Source organism: Periplaneta americana, chromosome 2 (assembly GCF_040183065.1).
Source record: "Periplaneta americana isolate PAMFEO1 chromosome 2, P.americana_PAMFEO1_priV1, whole genome shotgun sequence".
Taxonomy (NCBI): domain Eukaryota; kingdom Metazoa; phylum Arthropoda; class Insecta; order Blattodea; family Blattidae; genus Periplaneta; species Periplaneta americana.
In genome coordinates this window covers 75048839-75073058 of record NC_091118.1, presented here as the reverse complement: position 1 = coordinate 75073058, position 24220 = coordinate 75048839, and the positions used below count along the sequence as shown (strand labels likewise).

The following is a 24220-nucleotide window of genomic DNA, read 5'->3' as shown; positions in this document are numbered from 1 at the left end:
GTTCCTTAAAAGCCAGTAAGTAAGTGTATATATGTATATATTATATATATATATATATATATATACATACATACACACACACACACACATAGGCCACACCTGTGGAGTAACGGTTAGCATGTCTGGTTGTGAAACCAGCTGGCCCGGGTTCGATTTCCAGTTGGGGCAAGTTACCTGGTTGAGATTTTTTCCAGTGTTTTCCCTAAACGCAATATGAGCAAATGCTGGGTAACTTTCGGTGCTGGATCCGGACTCATTTCACCGGCATTATCACTTTCATCACATTCAGTCGTAAAATAACTTGCTAAATATATATATATATATATATATATATATATATATATATATATATATATGTAGGTACTGTATGTGTGTAAACATCACGTAAACATCTGTGTTTTCCGAGAATAGTAAATAGTAGTATTTAATTTATAGAAACGGTAACAGCTCCCTTTCCTGACATACTACTAAAAGTATAAAATAACAGATGTTCAAATTATAAGAGTGTCACACAACAATGGCAAGAAATATTACGTACTATTACAATCTTCAAATGCAAACAAAACTATTTTTGTTATTAATGCACTGTAGCTATACTTTACAGTAGGCTTAATGTTTATATTATTTATGTAAAATTTTAATGCTTTAAATTCTTAATTCTTAACCCTAGAACATAGAGAAGATAACATTAAAAGACGTTTTTCAGCTGGTCGCTGTTGTAGAATAGATAAATTCGTGCTTCTATCAGTTTACCGTTTCTTCTTCGGAATGACATGTCGTATAAACAGAACACCTTACAACTTCCTGAACAGAGCTCTAAAATCTAAATACATCTTTTGGCAGCACTCCAATGTAGTCCATTTCACTTCTGGTTGTCTCTGCCATTGTGGTTGTATTCCACACACAAGATTGCAACCTCATTCAAGAAATTAAATTACAACATCGAATACAGAACAAATAATACTCTACAAAAACATCTCAACACACAAACAACACAGGCGTATACAAACTCAAATGTAACACCTGCAACAACTTCTACATAGGTCAGACACGCAGATCATTTCAAACACGTTACAAAGAAAACATCACAGCCATAATAAAATTACAAAACACTTCCACATATGCAGAACACATCACAAATGCTAACCACACCTACAGAGACATCAACACAGACATGGAAATTCTATACATCCAACCAAAAAGCCAGAAACTGAACACACTAGAACAATACGAAATATACAGACACACAAAAACACACCCAAATGAAATTCTCAACACACAACTCAATTTCAGAACATACACACTCTTTAACTCCATAAACACATCCCCACAAGAAACAAAACAAAAGGCGCCAAGACTAGCAACAACCAGTTCTGAAGAAGGCCAATAACAGGCCGAAACATGTTAACCATGTACGGTAAAATCTAACACGAGAAAGACATATACATATTCCGAAAATATATTATAATTTTTTAAAACCCTTCCATCATATTATTTATAAGAGTGTTAGAAATAAACTGTAAAAATTTCATTGTTCTATTCCCAACAGTTTTAGGGAACAGGTACAATAAATATCACTAATTTATCATAACAAGATCGTTGACCAGGTACGTGTAGGCGACAGAGAAATGGCTGAATTGCAGATCGCGCCGAAGGAAGCGAGACGGAACCAAGAAATGCTGAGATCAAGAATACAGAAGAAGAAAACATATGTGAAGAAGTCAGATAAGAGCGGCTTAAGTACCACAAATGCAATGAAGTTTAGTGACACGAGTAAAAATTCAAGTGATTTGGGAAGTGATTTAACCAGATTAGTGGGAAGGAAGGTCATTGCCGAGAGGAGAAGTGAAATTGTGTCTGTGAATGCAAGAGCTGAAATGGTGAGAAGTGACGTGAACAAAAAGAATGACGAGTTTATAACAGAAAAGGGTGAAGTGGATGTTTCTGGTCCAGAGACGGCTAAAGAAGAGACGACTAAGGACTTAGTGAATAAATTGAAATATGAATTAGAGGAGTGGAATAGGAAGTTAGATTAGACGATAGAGGTAATGAAAATAGGTAAGGAGTATGGTGGAGGAGGCTAGATAGGATAGCGAAGTATAATATGTAGAAAATTAGTGAGATCTGAAAATGAAATGTAGGCCCTACACAAGAAACAGACATAATAACGAACATATTGGACAATGGTGTAGTGTGTTTTAGTAACAAGTATTATTAGAAACAGTGTGTGTTCGATATGGACGAAGTGAACTGAAAATCAAGAACGGAGTGATAAAAGTGTCAATTTTGAATGAATTAGAGGAGTGTAATAGGAAGTTAAATAAGACGATAGAGGTATTGAAAATAGGTAAGGAGTATGATGGAGGAGGCTAGATAGGATAGCGAAGTGTAATATGTAGAAAATTAGTGAGATCTGAAAATAAAATGTAGGCCCTACACAAGAAACAGACATAATAACGAACATATTGGACAATGGTGTAGTGTTTTTTAGTAACAAGTATTATTAGAAACAGTGTGTGTTCGATATAAGCGAACTGAAAATCGAGAACAGAGTTGTAAGAGAGTAAATTTAATAATCTGATTGGCCATGTATTTTATACTTTTAGTAGAGCCATCGATGTAGCTTAGTCGGCAGACTCGCTGGGCTGCTGATCCGGAGCTGCGTTCGGGCTTGGGTTGGATCCCCCTTTGGTCTTTGGTTTCTTCTGAGGTTTTCCCCAGCCGTGGGACTGAAGCCGGATGGTCTATGGTGAGTCTATGGTGAGTCCTTGGCATCAACCCCTTGATTTGATTACCTGGTTGGGTTTTTCCGAGGTTTTCCCCAACCAAAAGACAAATGCCGGATAATATTTTGGTGAATCCTCGGACATCACCTCATCTCACTACATCTCGCCAGAATATAAAAGAAAAAAAAAAAAATTGCACAAAATTGTAAAAATTGTAGAAAATTACAAAATTGTAAAACTATAAAAATTTGTCAAAATTGTAGTTGTAATATTGTAAAATTTTGACTTGTTCCACATCTTAAAGCTTCATTGCTCATGTAAGATCTACGGAATAAAATGAATGAATGAATGAATGAATGAATGAATGAATGAATGAATTAATTAATTAATTAATTTTGAATGATCTAAATTAAGTTGTTAGGTTTTAAAGGTGGGAATGCTGATCAATTTAAATGGAATCGAAAGTTAAATTATAAGAGCGTCTACAAAAGGTATGTCTGTAATGAATGTAATTGTGGCACGGGATACAAAATTATGAGGTCCACATTACATGGATGTAAATATTGACACCAAATATATATATATATATATATATATATATATATATATATATATATATATATATATCTCAAATACTTATAAAAATAGTACTGTATTAGTTTAACATGTATTGAGATAGGAGGTTCCCAGTCCCCTTAATAAAAATATGTGATCATTATAAAGTGTAGTTTATTTAAAATATTTATTTAAATGTTATATACCGGTACTCGCATTCAGAAGAACTTCAAAAGACTGTTTATCGTTCATTATCTTTTATCTGATGCTGACAGGTTCTTATGTCATCAGAAGTTTTAGCAACTACGTTTTTAAAACGCCATTAAAAACGTAGTAAATATTGATATGAATAATATCTGACCAAATATCTATATCACTCGAATCTAAGTTATTATTAGCATTTTGAATAATATTAGTGCATTGGCCTATATTTTGGAACATCAATATTAGTCTTATCTACATGGAGAGACAATAACCATATCCAATACCATAGTTTCGTTGTCGATATAATAATAGCCATCGATTGCCGGCATCAAAGAAGCCTCATTCTTGACCCCACTGTCCGTTTTGAGAAGGATGATCAACAAACCAATAACATTAGCTATGAAAAGAAGTCTATTTACAATCCATGTATCCCTCACTTCAGTGAGAGATGCAAAATGAATATTAATACATTGGAAAGGACTTCTTTTTGGCGCTAGGAGAACTTCATTTAAGTTAACCAAAACCATTCTCTTTTCTCTTAAATTTTCTAATGAGGGTATTAACAAAATTTGTGTAATAGTATTGAGAGATTCATTATCCATTTTACACAATCATTTGTATAACACTACATAACATTATTTTTTTTTACTTCATTTTATTACTTTTGTACTTTCATCTCATGTTTCTCGGAAATCAAATTGTACTTAATTTTTAATTTATCATTGTTCTGTATCATCTCCGCAAATCATATTGTATCTCATTTTTAAATTTATCATTGTTCTGTATTATCTCCGAAAATCATATTGTATCTCATTTTTAAATTTATCATTGTTCTGTATTATCTCCGAAAATCATATTGTATCTCATTTTTAAATTTATCATTACTCTGTATTATCTCCGAAAATCATATTGTATCTCATTTTTAAATTTATCATTGTTCTGTATTATCTCCGAAAATCATATTGTATCTCATTTTTAAATTTATCATTGTTCTGTATTATCTCCGAAAATCATATTGTATCTCATTTTTAAATTTATCATTGTTCTGTATTATCTCCGAAAATCATACTGCATCTCATTTTTAAATTTATCATTGTTCTGTATCATCTCCGAAAATCATATTGAATCTCATTTTTTAATTTATCATTGTTCTGTATCATCTCCCAAAATCATATTGTATCTCATGTTTAAATTTATCATTGTTCTGTATTATCTCCGCAAATCATATTGTATGTCATTTTTAAATTTATCATTGTTCTGTATTATCTCCGAAAATCATATTGTATCTCATTTTTAAATTTATCATTGTTCTGTATCATCTCCGAAAATCATATTGAATCTCATTTTTAAATGTATCATTGTTCTGTATCATCTCCCAAAATCATATTGTATTTCATGTTTAAATTTATCATTGTTCTGTATTATCTCCGCAAATCATATTGTATGTCATTTTTAAATTTATCATTGTTCTGTATCATCTCCGAAAATCATATTGTATCTCATTTTTAAATTTATCATTGTTCTGTATCATCTCCGAAAATCATATTGTATCTCATTTTTAAATTTATCATTGTTCTGTTTTATCTCCGAAAATCATATTGTATCTCATTTTTAAATTTATCATTGTTCTGTATTATCTCCGAAAATCATATTGTATCTCATTTTTAAATTTATCATTGTTCTGTATTATCTCCGTAAATCATATTGTATCTCATTTTAAATTTCTTTGCTTTGTATTCTGGATCCTAGTGGTCAGCCGTAGATGTTGGCCAGATATCCCGAATTGTGGAAATTAGTCATAGATAAACTTGGCATCTTACTCACAACAAAGTGCAGTCCCGATGATATTGTAAAATTTTTATTTATAGATTTTTGGTATTTAAGCAAATTTATTCTTCTCTCGCTAGTTTTCTACACTGAAATCGGAACTTTTATATTTCTATTTTCGACAAATCAGATGCACAGAAATGAACAGTAATATCAAAAACATCATCGTCAAGGTTTATTGTTAAGTCCTCCAGCACATGTTTTATTTATACATTGCCGCAGTTTCCACCCATATTTGTTCACTGTTTTGACTGTATGCGTATGTTCGAAATAAGGTAATTTAACTTTTGTCTGTCTACCTATAAATTAAAAATCCATCGTTGCACTTCATTATGTCGTGGGATAACTTGCGATGTGGTTGATTCGGCTGATTACAGTCCTAGGAATATTATGGCTTTGCACATACAAACGTTCCTTCTCCTATGCATTTATGAGTCATCTGATCAAACATAAACATCAACAAACCAAAGTCATAATATATTTTTTGTTTATTTTTTAGTTGGTCTTATGTCTGAAAGAGAGACAAATAGTTTTTCTATTTTTTTTTTATGTAATACGAGGACTGTTCAAAAAGTAACTTCCATATTCATATAGAGCGCTCAGTAATCGGCACAGCAACGCCTTCTTTGGAGTGAATGTTGCGTGATTCAGTTCGCCAATGAGAGCTCAGTTCGCTTCGAGCAGTGGTACAGGGAAGATCGTGCGGCTGTTATTCGCAGTGCTACGCGTGTTCAAAATGTATGCTCTAATTGAGACTCTCGCCAGCTATGAGATACCCTCGGTGATAAGATTTATTGTGGCAAAACTGTAAAGCAGCTGAAATCGATCAAGTTGTGCTCTGTTATTTTTTATGACAAACTTAAAGCGGGAAGTGTTTGGTCACTTTCCATATAGTCTCGACTTTGCGCCTTGTGATCACCATCTCTTCATGCATATGAAGAAGTGGCTTGGATATCAGTGCTTTGATGATGAAGAGTTGCGTCCAGCGTCACAGGTCCTCTTGTCACAGGCGGGAGCCTTTTATGACTGTGGCATTCAGAATCTCGTTAAACGCATGTTTCATCTCTGATCATATATGGGTATACAATCAGATTGGCCATTCCCATGTTATGAAATGGCAACATAAAATGAGAACAAACACCAGAGCCTCCACCGTCGAAAAGACATTTTTTGGTTACAAGCGCTAGATGGAAGTACTGTTGCTCCATGCAGTTCCCTTCCACTTCCCCCAGAAATGATAATTTATTTAAGTACCAGGTCGCAAAATTGACCCGTGCCTTTTACAAGAAGGGTGACGTAGTGGGATATGACGGTTTTTAGAACGCTGCCGTTTCTAGCGGTTTTGTGTGGGGGAAACACAATTGGTTGCTCTGTAACCTTCATAACATGCATTTTTGATTTTCAGTGTACTTCACGACATTATGGTGAACTGGACGGTGGCAGAACGTGTCTTCACAGTGACTGTATTTATAGAGTCAAAATCCATCACGCACGTCCAAAGACGATTTCAACTTCATTTTAATGTCCAACGGCATGGAAGAGTACCTTCACGTAACACTATACTGAAGTGGATGTGTAAATTTAATGAGACCAGCAGTCTGCGTAATGAGTTCGTTGGTAGTGCAAGAAGAGTCCGCACGCCGGAAAACATCGAGAGAGTACGGGAAGCAGTGATCAGAAGTCCACAGCGTTCTGCAAGGCGGCAGGCAGTTGCATTGAATTTATCGCGCATAAGCGTTTGCCGTATTCTGCACGAGGACCTAAAATTCCACCCGTATAAAATTCAAATGGTGAATTGTGTGCGTGATGCTGATAAACCTGCTCGGTTGGCATTTTGCAGATAGTTTCTTGCAATCTTGAATGCAGATCCAGGCATGCTTAACAAACTAGTTTTGTCGGACGAGGCACACTTTCACCTGTCTGGAGCAGTTAACAAACAGAATTTCCGGTACTGGAGTGACAGCCAACCAGAGGCAGTGCACGAAAAATCATTGCATGGCCCTAAGGTTACAGTGTGGTGCGGCGTTTCTGCCTTCGGTATTATCGGCCCACATTTTTTTTGAAGAACGTGGCCAGTCTGCGACCATCAATGCACAGCGATACCAAGCAATGCTGGCAATGCTGGAACTGCCCGATATAGAGGATGCTGAGTTATGGTTCCAACAGGATGGCGCCACAGCGCACACTGCTCGTGAAACAATGAACTGTCTGCGAGTCATGTTTCCTGGACGCATAATTTCAAGGTTTAGAGACGTAGCCTGGCCGCCGCGATCTCCTGATCTCATAGCACCCGATTATTTTTTATGGGGGTTTTTAAAAAGTAAAGTGTACTGCAATAAGCCACGCACCACTATGCAGTTAAAAGAAAACATCCAAAATGAAATTAGAGCAATTGATGCTGGTTTATTGCAGCGAGTTATGATGAGCTTTCAGCACACATTGCAAGCGTGTGTAGAATGTCATGGAGGCTGCTTAAAAAATGTAATATTTAAGAAATAATTACAGATTTGTAAATTGCAGTGTTGTAGAATTTTCCTGTATGAGCGTCATCTTTTAATTCCACTTAAATATCCCACAACAAGGCAATAAAAACCGTCATATCCCACTGGGTCACTCTGTATATGTAATATAGTACATGATTCAGTATAAAAATACAATTTACATTGAAACACTTTCACTAAGAGTGAAGTGTTTTACACGAAATCATTCATTCATTGAACACGAGAAATTACTAAGCTATTGAGCAGTGGATTTGGATGAGTTCTTACAGATTTCATAAACTTGTTTCTGACATTTTGAATATAATCACTAAATAACATTATATTTAGTGACTGATATAGTTGACAGTTACTGATATAGTTGACAGTTACTGATATCATAGTCTGCTTCCGTGATTGTCCTACATACGCCTACTGATCTTTGTGTTCAATCCAGTCTTTTAATATGACGTACTCGTATATGAGTATTTGGCCAAATTTCACAAGCGTATAACATATATGAACGGCTCAGACAAATGTGTAATAAAACTTTGACTTTAAGAGAGGTGCGACTTTTTAAGAGAGTCTATAACAGCATGAAACGTTGGAAAGCCCTGTCTCTGATTAAATTGATAGGCTATGTTGTCTGTAAGTCAGTCATCTATCAAGATAAACGCCAAGATATTTTACAGCCGAATTAAAAGGTAGGGCCTATGTTTTGTTGTTGAACTGTGAGTTCTTCTTGTAAGTGTGGAAATCTTTTAGTGAAAACCACTGCCTGTGACTTAGTTCCATTAATCTTTATTCGCCATTTTGTAGACCATTATGTAAGTAAATCAAGAGCTGCTTGCATTTGTTGACAGGCGAAAATAATATTATGTCTTGTGTAGAGAATTGTCATCTATGAGAATTATAACATGACTTTTTTTGCAGTCGCTAGATGGCAGCATAGTGAAAACAATAAAAGTGGTTGCCTTGAAAGCTCATTAAGCTGCTCAATCCGTTATATGTGATCAAGAGTTTTACTCACCTTGTATGTGGGTTTCTCACGAATATAAATTAACATTTTGACGTAGACACATATTTTATTACAAATATTACGTATGCACACACACAGAAGCCATACGTATCACACGTCATATCTACTCAGAGAGTGCAGTTTGTAAATTAAGGCAAATGTTTTCGTTTTATTGTCTATTTTGTTATAATAACTGTGGCTTGGATAGCTATGCATCAAAATGTATAAAACATGCATGCAAATACGCGATTAAAATATGGAAATATGCATTATCAAGCAGATTAAACAAAACTCACGAAAAGGCTAAAACAATGGAAAAACGAAATTGTACGCAAATTATAGTCTACTTCAACGCATTCACTACTGTTGCCACTAAAAAAAAAAGCAGAAGAAAAAATTATACAGAATAGAGAAGCCTGTAACACAGTATAAGATTACAATTTTCCAAAGCGTTAATAATTGTAATTATTAAAATAAAAACTAATAATTGTAAGTTAAGACATACCGGCACATTAAAAACGTAATATTTTCAAACTAACCTGATAGTATCTATTCTTAAACTGCTGCTGTTGCTGATTCTTATCTATTGCTGAAGAAATTCTTTCCATTACTAGGTTATTTTACGACGCTTTATCAACAGCTTAGGTTATTTAGCGTCTGAATGAGATGAAGGTGATTATGACGGTGAAATGAGTCCGGCGTCCAGCACCGAAAGTTACCCAGCATTTGCTCATACTGGGTTGAGGGAAAACCCCGGAAAAAACATCAACCAGGTAACTTGCCCTGACTGGGAATCGAACCCGGCCCACCTAGTTTCGCGGCCAGACGTGCTAGCCGTTACTGCACAGGTGTGGACCTTTCCATTACAATGTTACCATTTATCACTGCCATTTTAAGATTGGAAAATATAAACTATTCTCTGTTGCCACTTGTAATCGATTTGGATTAAGAAAAACATCGTTTAACTTCAACAGGATATTAACCGCCACATATTGAAACATGCAATTTCTTTCAATCTCGATGTTTTTTTTTTTACGTCGGACATATTTTTGAAAATTTTCCACGTAACACATTGGCAACGTTTTGGAATATACCTTTGCCCGCAATTTTTGTTAACACACAGCTATATTTTTCTGGAACAGTCTTTGCATTTTAGCATGACGTAGAGTCGAGTAAGAGATCTTCTATTTGACCCATATTTTTTTTTTCTAATAGTTCTATGCCTGCATTATTTTTCTCCAGCATTATGTGTGTTAAGGGAGATAAAAAATGTCACTTAATACAAGTATATCTTTATTTGGCCCTATAAATAACATCCTTTACGTCAAGAATGAATAGATACTTCCATACATCCATGGAACTGTATGTAGTTTCTTTTATTACTTTGTTGAAGGTATTCTTTTAATTATGCCAATTAGGTGAAGAAATTTACGGGCTTTGAATTCATTCCGAACGATTGAAATTAAGAGGGGAATGTTGTTTTGTCAACTGTCCGAAGACAGATCTGAACCTCGTGATACCAAGAAGGCACCACTTACGAGGCATCTAGGCCAGGAGATAATGGGATAGAGTGGCCAGTTCCTTTCCCCCTCTATTGGATATATCGCCGATTAGCTACATAATATTACACTACACCTTTTCCAGTTGTATTTCAGAAAATATCAATTGTATTTCAGAAATTATCAAATGTATTTCAGATTAATCAATTTAATTTCAGAAATTATCAATTGTATTTCAGATCTGTCAATTCAGTTTCAGATAGTATCAATTGTATTTCAAATTTGTCAATTGTATTTCAGATGATATCAAATGTATTTCAGGTTTGTCAATTGTATTTCAGATGGTATCAAATTTATTTCAGATAATAAGCAATGCATTTAAGATTACATAGTCACTTTTATTTCACAAAATAAAAAATGTAGGCCTAAAATGGATTTTAAAAAATCCTCAACTTTATTGGATTTTAGCGTCGGACAGGCATATTCACCATAGCTAAAGCTGCAGCTTGATGAATTGTACTGTGTTGCACTGCACGAGCACAACCACCACCCACAATATTATGTGTGTTGCTTCATCAATTTTACTCTCTACAGTAAGTAAATTAGCCTACAGCACCAGGAGCCATGACGTCAGGAATTCTTCACTTTACACCAAATGATCTCGATTGGATTTAACATTGGAGAATAAGATGCCAACCGTAACTTCTGAAATACAAATGACAAACCTGAAATACAATTGATATTTTCTGAAATACAATTGGTATTATCTCAAATTAAATTGACAAATCTGAAATACAATTGATGTTTTCTGAAATACAATTGATATTATCTGAAATTGAATTGACTAATCTGAAATACAAATGACAAATCTGAAATACAATTGATATTTTCTGAAATACAGCTGGAAAAGTTAGACTTCAGATGCATACAAACAATTGTTCTTTCTCTGACGACAATATGTCTTCAACTGAGATGTACTGCCTGATAATAGAATCTCAATCAGAGGAAAGAGGGAAATTATACAATAAATATTCTAGAAAATCAATTAATCAGATGCTTTGTTATTAATGATCGTATTATAATGGAGTTAATAACACTAATTTATTATTAATGCTGTACAGCAGAGAAGAATTATAACCTCGGTACAGAAGTACGTGAGGAATATTTCGAAGTGCTTTATTTACAAATAATATATTTTTACTCTCAGATAGAAGTATGACACTCAGTTCGTAGTAACACTAGAAAATAAACATTTTTCCATTCTTCTTTTTCTTCTTCTTCTCGTTCTTCTTTCTAGTGTATCAGTTTGTTTCTAAGAATACATAATTCTGCACAGTTATGCTCCCCTCTCAGGATTTCGTTTTCTATATTGTACATATGCCTTACAGTCCTGACTAGTCTCCTCCATTCCATACGTGAAACTTGGTCATTCCACACCTTCGTTTCTGCATCTGTCCTTCTATATGATGAATTTCATACTATTATTGCGCAATGCTCATATAAGAACAAAGTTCACAACTAAAATATCTTACAATAATATAACGTTTATGATCAACATTTAAACAGTTCTCAATTCACGGAGTTGAAGTTTCTTGTATTCTTCTTACTGAAGATATTGTAAAGTTCTAATAAGAGCAAGAGCAGATAAAATCAAGCTGAACGAAGTTTCCACTGAAGGACTGAAGTTTAACACAGCTATCACCCGACAAGGTGCTCCGGTCCCTTCTGCTATCTTCATGGGCATCACCCACAGCGTGAAATCTCTTTCTAAAAGAAATTAGAGATCATATCTCAGTTACAGTTCGATGAAATTGTAATTATTATTATAGAAATGTGAGGTACATTATAGCAAAGACTGGGACGTCCCTCTTTCAGAACAGATTTTTTTTATATAAGTATAGGCAAAGTAATTCACGAGATTATATTTACATTTAAGAGACTTATTCTCGGCTTATTAATAAGAAAAGTTCAGAAGAACATGGGATCAAACTCAATTACATAGTTATTTCCTATTTGAAGAAGTACGAAGAAGTCTTTTCCCTATCCTCGGGGAAATTTACTCTCCTGTCTAGCGGACGACGACGTTGTGATTCCCGTCACACAGAAGCAGTAACAGACGGGCAGATGGGCGGTCGGTCAAGAGAACAGCATATGTTATTCATAGACTAATTCTCACCGCATAGAAACAATACGAGACAGTCTGAAGGGCGAACAACTGTTTTACACGTGTTAGTTTTATTTTAAAAATACTCTGCAACCCCAATTTACAAATATTCATTCAACTATCAGGTTCGCCCGGTTCATACACTTTATTGTCTTATATGGAATCAATTTAAGTTACTTCGTGGCAACACTTGTTTATGATTTAGATACACCAATCTGCGCTAGACGTCAGAGATTTTGTATTTGGTTATTTAACGACGCTGTATCACCTACTAGGTTATTTAGCGTCGATGGCATTGGTGATAGCGAGATGATATTTGGCAATATGAGGCCAGGGATTCGCCATAGGTTACCTGACATTGGCTTTACGGTTGGGGGAAAACCTTCGAAAAACCCAAGTAGGTAATTAGCCCAAGCGGGGATCGAATCCACGCCCAAGCGCAGCTCTAGATCGGCAGGCAAGCGCCTTAGTCGACTGAGCTACGCCGGTGGCTTATCACAAATTTTGGCAGAAAACTTTTCTCTGTAGCGTCAATATCGTCTAAACTTTCTTCATTGAGATTTCTGCGGACGTCTTTATTTTGTGATCATTTTGCATTATGTTTTATTACCGTTTTTAATTCACAGCGAGTTATTGAATGGTTGATCAAATCGTTTTCTGAGAGGTCCGTTATATGTAAGATTTATCCATTTCTGAACAATTGACATTTAACTCACATCAGATGGAAGTTACTAGATTACGTCCATTTTTGGCTTTCCCGTTTCAAAATTATATAATGTTCCTTCAAATAGAACGGCAAAAATCGAAGTGAGACAAGTGACCAACAAGCTTAGAGTTCACACACTTCCTGGAGTCCCAGTTTTCGTTGCGTGGACGCGTTTCCGCGTAATTTTTTTTTATTGTTTCTCCAATTCATTCATTCTTTCGTTAGTTCGTTCCTTCCTTCCTTCCTTCATTCATTCATTTAGCATAGACGTTTTTACGTAAAAATTATTGAAGTTGATACAGAGTTCATCACTGTGGGCCGTATTCATAGACATTCTTAGCGCGGGCTTGCGGTGGATGATCAGCGAACTAACGTTTTTTCGTATTCATAAACCAGCGTTAGCGATATGATATATGATATGATATGATATGATATGATATGATATGATATGATATGATATGATATGATATGATATGATATGATATGATATGAATCCTGTACAAGTAAACAGTCGATAGCCGGGGTAGTTCAGCACACTCGTAGCGCGGGCTAGCTAAATGTCTATGAATAGCACTCTGTATGTTTTTGGCTTCAAGCAAATACCCATTAAATTTTTAATAAATTATTACATTTCATATTAATGATAAATTTACTCTTAGATTCCGCTTATAAATGTAATCCTTCTAGTACTTTAGTGGTGATCGTTGTCAGAATACAGCAAACCACATTTTCGTTTTCAGAGATGATAAAAATGTGTATTTCCGCGAAATTATCAGAATCTAAAGAATTTAAAGGAAGAATATAACCTGTAAAGAAGAAGCTAAATTGTACTACTTGCACTTATTAAGTTTTGTTCCTGTGGATACTTATTTTTCCAACTTCATTTGTTTTCCAAAACTACGAGCCCCTTTACAGTCAATACAACCAACACCAGAGTACTATATTGTAACTTTTTATACTGAACAACAATGTAATTTTATTATCTCAACAATAGGATTTGCTCTCCACACAGTAACACAGTATCCGTCAGTGCACTCCACAGACGACAATGACAATTTTACTTGGACTATTACGAACAACAATGAACTGTTAATCTTAACTAATATTCACAAAGCATTATTTACAACACAGAACTGTCAGTTCCCAGTTCACAGCTCATCTGTCTTGGCTAGTTCTTCTAGCTCAGTCACTCGCGTTCACAGAGTCTCGAACCCCAGACCTTCAGAGACAGTCCACTGTACTCGAACTCAGTTCCCTCCAACTACGGTCCACTGCACTCGAACTCAGGCCTTCGGATGCTGACACAGTTGCAGACGCACACTCAAGTCGAACTCCGGTACACAAGACTGGCTGGCTTGCTCTGTTCACTGACTGTAACAACGCTGGCTTACTGACTGGCTGAATAAACTGCTCAAGTTCGCTCGCGTTTCTTATTTTATAACTAAACCATAGTTCGCCAAAGATTCCACTCTCGAATAATCTGGATTTCCACTTCGACGGACTTCTGGACGATTCGGGAGGGTCCGTCCCCCCCCCTTCATTCCGCACGTAGCAGTTTGCTTCCTTCCTCACTCAGCAGTAGCAGATGCGCGCGCAACCTCCTCTCGCCGCGTTGCCGTAATACAACCCCTCTGCCTTTCCTCCGTCGGTCGTGAGATCGAACCTCACGTGGCCGTCACATTGCTCCCTCCTTAGGACTGGCCGCCCCGGACAGACCCTTGGTCGGCCGCTAGTCGGTCCAACGTTTGGGGTCCTCCGGCTGCTCCCTCCTTATGGTTGTGCCACCCCATCCTTGGCTTGGCTGTGCAGCGATACTCGTACTGCGTGGGCGCCGTCTTGCTTTTCCACTTGGCCCTCCAAGGAGAGCTCGCTGGCCACGGGTTGGTCTTCGGCGTCCATCAGGAACACTTCATCCCGACCTAAACGGCGTATAAGGCGCCGGACGTCCACCGTCGCATCGAGTAACCGCATGGCGTCGAGTCCCAGGACGACGTCCTCGATGATGTTGGCGACGAACACCCACATCTCCAGTTTCCTCTTCCCCAAGATCAGATCCAGGAACACCTCTCTCTGGATGGGCAAGATCTCGCCTGAAGCAGTCCGTAGCTCGTATTGGCGCAGCGGCGTCCTCCCAGGTAGGCCACGCACGACGTCTGGTCTGGCGATAGTGAGCATCGCCCCGGTGTCCACCAGTACTCTGCATGGACGGCCTTTTATCCGTCCTTCAGCAATCAGCCCATCGTCGCATCTTCTGTTGACCGGTTTCAGGACGAGCCAAGGGGACGGTGATGACGGCGCCGACGTGCTCCTCCTAGCATCGGCCCTCTCTCTCTCCTGACTGTAGCCAGGTCGGTGTCGTCTCTGCCGTTCCGTTGACTGTTGGCGCTCCTCGACGTCGGCCACCTCTCCCGCCTGTGGCCAGATTGATCGCAGTCCCTTCTCAAGTGTCCCCGTCTGCCGCAGGACCAGCAGGTGGGCGACCGTCGTCTCCGCCGCTCCATTGACTGCTGGCGCTCCTCGACGTCGGCCACCTCTCTCTCCTGCCTGTGGCCGGATCTGTGGCAGTCCCTTCTCAAATGTCCCAGTCTGCCACAGGGCCAGCAGGTGGGCACTCCTCGTCTCTGCCGCTCGGCTGGCTTCGGTTGGCGCCCCCCAGCATCCGTCGCCGTGACGCTCCTGATCCAGTGCGGTGTTGAGACTCCCGCTGCCGACTTGGCCGCCTCCATCCTGAGGACCGCCGCCAAAGTGCGTTGATGGTACGATGCTCTGCCAAGAGTAGCTGTTGTCTAATTTCGGGGTCTCGAACTCCGCTGCCGAAGGTGTAGGCCGCCTCTCCAGCGATGAAGTCAGTAGGTAGGCCCCTGAGGGCCTTATGGGCCAGTTGTTCCACCGCCATCGCAAATTCTGTTGGACCCTCGTTTTCAGTTGGGTCCTGAATGCTGCCGCAAGTTGATGGTCACCATAACGTCCCTCCAGGGCCGCCATTATCTCAGCGGCTGTCCCATCTTCTGGAACACTATGAAGAATCTCCGATGCCTGTCCCTGAAGCGCGGCCAGCAGCTGAGTGGTTTTCTCTGCCGGAGTCCACCCATTGTGCTCTGCGATGGCCTCGAACTGGCGACGGAATGTCTGGCTGAAGGCGATGGTTCCGCAGGGCCACTATATGGAGTCCTCAACTCTGTGGCCGCTTCTTGCATTGCCCGTCGAACCTCCTCTGTAACTATCTGTTTATGTTCTCTAGCCTGGCGATCCACCAACGCGAGGATGTGCTTGTTTTCCTCAGCGTGTTTGTCCATCAGCACACTCGTTTCCACTTGACGACGTTCGAGAGCGCGAATTTTGCCGTCAAAATGGTCTACAACCTGTCTCAACTCGGCTACTGTCTCGTTTATAGTTGTAAAATTCTGGTTTAGTTTATCCAAATCGGCCTTAAGTTCGTCTTTCACGATGGCGACAAATCTATCTACGTGGGCCGAAACGCTTTCAATTTGCGTAGTGACGTCATCTTTCACTCCGCTTATGTCACTTTTCATCTCTGTTTTCAATTCACTTATGTCACTTTTCATCTCCGTTTTCACTTCACTTATATCGTTCTTCAACTCACTGATGTGCTTGTTCATTTCCTTGATGGCTTCCAGGATCTGCTGTAGGTTCTCCATTATGTCGATAATATCCCACTCCTGACACCAGTGTAACTTTTTATACTGAACAACACTGTAATTTTATTATCTCAACAATAGGCTTTGCTCTCCACACAGTAACACAGTATCCGTTAGTGCACTCCACAGACGACAATGACAATTTTACTTGGACTATTACGAACAACAATGAACTGTTAATCTTAACTAATATTCACAAAGCATTATTTACAATACAGAACTGTCAGTTCTCAGTTCACAGCTCGTCTGTCTTGGCTAGTTCTTCTAGCTCAGTCACTCGCGTTCACAGAATCTCGAACCCTAGACCTTCAGAGACAGTCCACTGTACTCGAACTCAGTTCCCTCCAACTACGGTCCACTGCACTCGAACTCAGGCCTTCGGATGCTGACACAGTTGCAGACGCACACTCAAGTCGAACTCCGGTACACAAGACTGGCAGGCTTGCTCTGTTCACTGACTGTAACAACGTTGGCTTACTGACTGGCTGAATAAACTGCTCAAGTTCGCTCGCGTATCTTCTTTTATAACTAAACGATAGTTTCTGGAGAGTTCGCCAAAGATTCCACTCTCGAATAATCTGGATTTCCACTTCGACGGACTTCTGGACGATTCGGGAGGGTCCGTCCCCCGTTCACTCCGCACGTAGCAGTTTGCTTCCTTCCTCACTCAGCAGTAGCAGATGCGCGCGCAACCTCCCCTCGCCGCGTTGCCGTAATACACCCCCTCTGCCCTTCCTCCGTCGGTCGTGAGATCGAACCTCACGTGGCCGTCACAATATATTGCATAATAATTAAAACAGCCACCCACCTACTATGTCTTCCTTCTTAAGTGCATTCAGACTACAGAGTGTTTCAGAATTCAATCACAAACTAAAATGGGTAGTTCGGGAGGCCAAGGCAGACTTGTTTATTTTAATTTTTGAAGCACAACACTTTTAACGCATATATAAAATATGATGAAACATTAAAACTTGTTAACTAACAAATCTTAATTACTTACTCTATTAATTATTCATACTTATGAAAGTACTATACCATTGTGACCAGTTTCGACGTGATGTTCGCCATTCTCATACAGTCTAGTTAGGTTTTGCATGTTTTTCGACGTCTTCATTGTGGGAAGGATGTGTGGAGAGTTTCGAAATTTAGTTGAGTGTTGAGGTTATGTTATGTTTGTGTTTTGATGTGTTTATATACATGCATTTCTTATTATGATTAGTTTTTGGCTTTCGATTCAATGTGTAAAATTTCCGTATCTGCTTGTACCTATATTGATATAGTTGTGGTTAGTATTGGTGATGTATTGTACGTAGGCGGTTTTATTGGGTGATTTTGTTATGACTGTGACGTGTTCGTCGTTTCGTGTTTCAAAATTTCTACCAGTTTCCGTACGTAGTTTGTTTGTGTTGTTTTGTGTTGAAATGTTTCTATAATGTGTTGTGTGTTCTATATGCAATGTTGCATTTTAGTTTTCTCAATGAAGGTGTAATGTTTCGTGCGATTACTTGTAATCTTGTGTTTTTTATTTGTTTTTTGTGATCTGATTATGTTTTTCCCTTGAAGTTGCCTATTACGTAGGAGTTGTATTCATTCTCTTGTGTTATGTACCTGATAGTGTGTACTTCTCCATTGTAGTGTTGCCGGTATATTGGTATATGATTAATCTGTGTACCACGGATCGAAACGCTGCATGTTTTTGTTGCCTTGGGTAATTAGAGGCGTTTATGTAGGCCTATATGTTACTGTTTTTGGTTTTAACGTTTCATAAAATTAAACAACTTTTGTCGGACAACATTGCTTCGATTTCTCGTCATTATTCCGCTAAGCCATGATCAGTAAAAACTGATAAGAGAAACACTAAGGGCCATATTCATAGACATTCTTAGCGCGGGCTTCCGATGGATGATCAGCGAACTAACGTTTTTCTTATTCATAAACCAGTGTTAGCGATATGATATGATAGGCTATGAATCCTGTACAAGTAATCGCTCGATAGCCGGGGCTAGTTTAGCACGATCGTAGTGCGGGCTAGCGAAATGTCTATGACATAGCACCCTAAAACTTCATTGTTTCTCAAATTACAGCAATTGTTCAAAATGTCCATTTACCTGCAATCAAAGCTCACAACTACTCACCAATAAACAGTATTGTCTCACTCTTTCCAATACTGATTGATTGTACTTCTGCCATGATGTTATAACAAAGATCCCCTTCATCGTTGAATGCTGTGTCGCCCTACAAACGGAAGTCCAAGGAGGTAAAAGCTGGTGACGTTGGCGGCCAAGAAACCGGTCCAGCACGACCAATCGATCACTTGGAGAAAGTGGTATTCAAGAAGTTATGAACGTTAATGCACAAATCCGCTGTGTATTGTGCTGGTGCCACATGCGTCTTCTCATCATCAAAGACACATCCTAAAGCAAGGGAGCTAGCGCTTCCTTGAGAAAGCGGAGGTAAATGTCACAGTTCAGGCGTGGTGATAGGAAGCTGGGACCAACCGTTGATAAGGGCGCAAGCTTACAAATTGACTGATGACTGCCGTATTGCCCTACGCAATTACTGGTTGCTCACTTTCAGGCACTAGGCTAATACCTTGGTCTTTGCATAGTGGAATAGCGAATTCCATGCTGTCTGAGAGAAATTGTTTGCTTCGACACCCCAGTTACCCTCTTAGTTTGTATATTGGATTCTGAAATACTCCGTATATACGGAATACAGGACATTACCTGGCATGTTGTCATGTTCCAGATCGAGGTTCTCCAGGACATACATATTGGTTGTCTGAAGATGCACGTGCGGTCTGTAAGTGACGCTTTTTCCTGCATCTACGGACGGCGTGTCTGTGCCAACACCAACCAGGGTACCTCGCGTGGCGAGTTCGCGAGATAAACCTAATTGTTTTATAAACACAAATCAGCTTACACACTACGGTACTACATTTATTATGATAATAATAATAATAATAATAATAATAATAATAATAATAATAATAATAATAATAATAATAATTTCTTACATTATTTAGATACTCACCTGGAAAGTGCATATTTCGGCCGTGTTTTTCGAAACCGAAGTATCTAGTTCGATTATTGTAATATATGCCCCAGCCATATCGAATAAGAACGACTGAATCATCTGGAATTTCTCCGTGTTCTTCTTCCCAGTCAGAAATGTGTTGCGGTAGCAGATCAAAATCAGGTTGATTTGCAACTTCTGATCTCATGTCCATCAGCACAGCTGCAAGTCGAGAAAGAAAACATAGAGAACCATAATTAAACCCTACCATTACCACAAAAAAGCAAAACTTTACTATTGCCACAACAAAAACATGTCTTCACACATTTATTTATTTATTTTTGTGCTTTATTTATAGTCGTTTTGACTACAATGGTCATATCGCGACTTTATTATGGATGTGGTATCATTTTGTCCGAAGTTCAACGTTCTCTCTAACCCACAGACATCTGACGCACCAACCTGGGACGTTCTCTCACAATCCAAACATTCACAGCGCCGGCTGGACACTTAAACCCTTACCGGACCGCCGATGTGTTTTTTCACCAAACGATATCTATAGCGACAGCTGGACACAAACTCCCGACCGAAGCACCATCTATCTCCGGGCTGGACATTTAAACTCTCACTTGACAGACGCAATCTCAAAAATTCCATTCGATTTACCACACCATCTGAAGTTAAGAAAATAGTTAAAAAGCTATCTGGCCGCAGAGCAGCTGGCAAGGATGGGATTACAAATACTGCAATAAGAAACATACCTAAAAGGGCAGTAGCTTTCATGATAAAATTATTCAATACCAATATAAGATTACAGCTTTTTCCTGCACCATGGAAACTTGCAGTGATAGTGACAATACCCAAAACAAACAAAAATCCCCAGTATCCTGAAAATAGGAGATCTATAAGTTTAATATCAACTATAGGCAAACTTTTGGAAAAAATTATCCTGAATAGGATGGAGATCAATTTAAAATGCATACCAGACCATCAAATGGCTTTCCAACCAGGTTGTTCTACTACTCATCAGATTCTCCGTCTTGTCGAATCGGCAACCAAGGGATACAACATGAGAGCATATACACCTGCGATATTCCTTGATATTTCAAAAGCTTACGACACAGTGTGGCACACAGGTCTTATATATAAATTAATGAAGAGTGACCTACCCGATGTCTCCGTTAAGTTCATTGCATCCTTTCTAAGCAGACGGAAGTTTCAAATCAAAGAAGGAGCAGCTTTATCTTCTGTCCATGAAGTAAATGCTGGTCTCCCTCAAGGATCGGTCCTTGGGCCTACACTTTACAACATTTATACAGCTGATAGTCCTACCCACCCAAAAACTAACATCGCTCAATTTGCCGACGATACTGCTGTCTTCATAACTCGTCAGAATCCCCTGTATGCAGCCAGAACCCTGCAAGTTCACATTTCTCTCTTGAAAAATTGGTTTCAAAAATGGCGCCTGACCTTAAATGCTGATAAAACATAGGCTATTTGTTTTACGAAGTGCACGATGAAAAGAAACCCTAAACTTACCATATGCGATAAAGAGCTGGAGTATCAACCAACTGTCAAATATCTTGGCGTAACTCTGGACCAGAGGTTGTCCTGGCATCAGCATCTCCATCAGATTAAAGGAAAAGCCATTGGACGCATAGTACATATATTTCCTCTATTAAAATCAGGCGCCATAAGCATTAAACGGAAATTGTATCTCTATAAGGCTTTGGTACTGCTGCACCTTCCTGGGGCTATATGAACAGCAATGCTTACAAACCACTACAGGTTGCACAAAACAAGGCTCTTAGACTGATTCATGGGTCTGACTGGTTTACTAGAACATCTCAAATACATTAAGATCTCAATATGCCATATATATATATATACAGGAAGTTCTCATCAAAATTATAAGGAAGTTTTACAGTCGACTTCAAAGAAGCCCAAATTACTTCATTAAAAGAATTGGAGACTATAATGTAGAGGACTTCAGACTGTACAGAACGCCGAAAATGGCTATTTTTGATATTGGGTAGTAATCTAACTGGTGGTCTTGTGATACAGTGTAAGTAAGCACAAAGAAATTTCCAAACTTTTTCTTCAAGGACATCAACGTCTTCGAATTTGTTCGAAGAAGAGATTCTGTGAAGTAATAACACAAGGAACAAGAACACCATAGTGCAGTCGGGGACCCAAGAAGTCCGATACTGCATCAAATTCAAAGAAGAATTAAAAAACGCAATCTCGTGTACAATGTTGTAACTATTACGATGGCGGATTACTGAAATAATATATTATTGTCGGAGGGTTTATTAATTTAAACAATAAGGGTGCTATTCGTAGACATAGACGGACACTCATTCTACCTCACTTCGATTATTGCGACGTTTTGTTCAGTGATCTCAGGATTGATTCCGCTCAGAAACTACAGCGTGTTCATAACGCGTGCGTCCGCTTCATTTGTAATGTTCGATACTATGATCATATCCCACCTTCTTTCGAGAAGTTAGGTTACATGAGAGGAGAAATCTACACTCACTTTCTCTGTTATATCGAATTATGCACACTTCATCCCCCTATTATTTATTCGCTCGTTTTCATTCTCTCGCTATCATAATATTAATACTCGATCACAACGCGATAACACGCTAGAAATTCCACTTCATACATCGTCTCTGTATTCCTCATCTTTCACTGTTGCTACCACTCGTCACTGGAACTCTCTGCCGCCTGAAGTCAAGGGCTGCCGAACATTGAAACCTTTCAAATCCAAGTTAGAAAATTATCTTATGCCGAGTTGCCAAACTAACTTACTATTATGACAAGTGTTGTATTGCATGTTTCCGCGTATTCACATTTTTTTTTATGTTCTAGTGATATTCAACTTATTTTATATTTTTGTTTTCATATTTTCCGATAATGGTATATCTCTAATGTGATAAGTTGAGCTATATGCGTATAATCATAATTTTCCTTACTGTGTGTACTTAAAAATATTGTATTCACTGTATTCTTTGTGCTGCACTATTTTATTACTACTATTAGTATTATTACTATTCTTATTTATTATTATTATTATTATTATTATTATTATTATTATTATTATTATTATTATTATTATGAATAATTGTCTTATTTTTTATACTTTGTAAGCCGCATTTATTTTGACCTGCTGTTCACATTTTATTATGCTTTTTTCTGTCTTTCTGTATGTTATATATTATGTCTGATTTCTTCTTACTTATTGTTTACATTTTATTATTATTATCTTATTCAGTTTTGTGTGTAAAATTGTAGTGTACTTTGCAAATTTGTAGTGTTTTTGTAACGCAGTTTTTACTCCTGGTTGAGTGTTAGAGAAGGTCGCATGGCCTTAACTCTGCCAGGTTAAATAAATAAATAAATAAATAATAATAATAATAATTATTATTATTATTATTATTATTATTATCTCACTAGCCCGCGCTACGAGCGTGCTAAACAGGATTCATATCATATTATATCGCTAACACTGATTTATGAATACGAAAGACGTTAGTTCGCTGATCATCCACCGAAAGCCCGCGCAAAGAATGTCTATGAATAGGCCCTTAGGGTGGTATTCATAGACCTTTCGCTAGCCCGTGCTACGAGCGTGCTAAACTAGCCCCGGCTATCGACTGGTTACTTGTACGGTATTCATATCATATCATATCATATCATATCATATCATATCATATCATATCATATCATATCATATCATATCATATCGCTAACACTGGTTTATGAATACGAAAAACGTTAGTTCGCTGATCATCCACTGGAAGCCCGCGCTAAGAATGTCTATGAATACGGCCCTAAGCCTTTTTCTGTGCCTTTACTTTCAAGAAAGAGCACCTGATTCTAAATACTATCAACATCAGTAACATACTATGCTGGAAAGAGGAATAATCAAAACTCCAAGTTCTTAAAAACTACTGGAGGATCTTATATATCTGCTGGCTCCCTGACTTCTGCTTTATGTTCTACAATGTTTGGATTGTCAAAACTCAGCACAGTCGATAAGAAAATAAACTGTTCCTTGCTCAAAGTGGCTGTGAAGAAGATTCTTTCCTATCGATTACAAATAGAAAATCTACATTCTTGTGGTTTTATCCCAATATTTCCGAAATAGAAACCAGCCAACAAGAACTAAGAATTTTTACTTTCAAGATGGCCCTAAACCCCGGGTACATTGGTAAAGTTATACAGTTAACTTCGGATATAGTGAACCTCTGATGACTTGCATATTTCGTTCACTACATCAGAGGTTCACTAAATCCGAAATGTCTCTCCCCTAACCTTAAATGACAGGAATGAATGAAATTGTGAAGAAAATAAAATACTGTACA

General features: G+C 38.1%; 1 protein-coding gene across 1 annotated transcript in view; it reads right to left on the bottom strand.

Moving 5' to 3' along the window:
• Positions 1 to 11388: 11388 nt before the first annotated feature.
• Positions 11389 to 24220, bottom strand: part of LOC138694338 (isatin hydrolase-like) — a 29554-nt gene continuing 16722 nt past the window's right edge. Inside the window, exons 3-5 of the mRNA XM_069817957.1 lie at positions 19869 to 20072; positions 19562 to 19726; positions 11389 to 12073 (exon numbers count right to left, since the gene is read on the bottom strand). Of these exons, the coding sequence (XP_069674058.1) occupies positions 11910 to 12073; positions 19562 to 19726; positions 19869 to 20072 (533 nt within the window). The 3' untranslated portion in view covers positions 11389 to 11909. The remainder of the gene's footprint in view (positions 12074 to 19561; positions 19727 to 19868; positions 20073 to 24220) is intronic.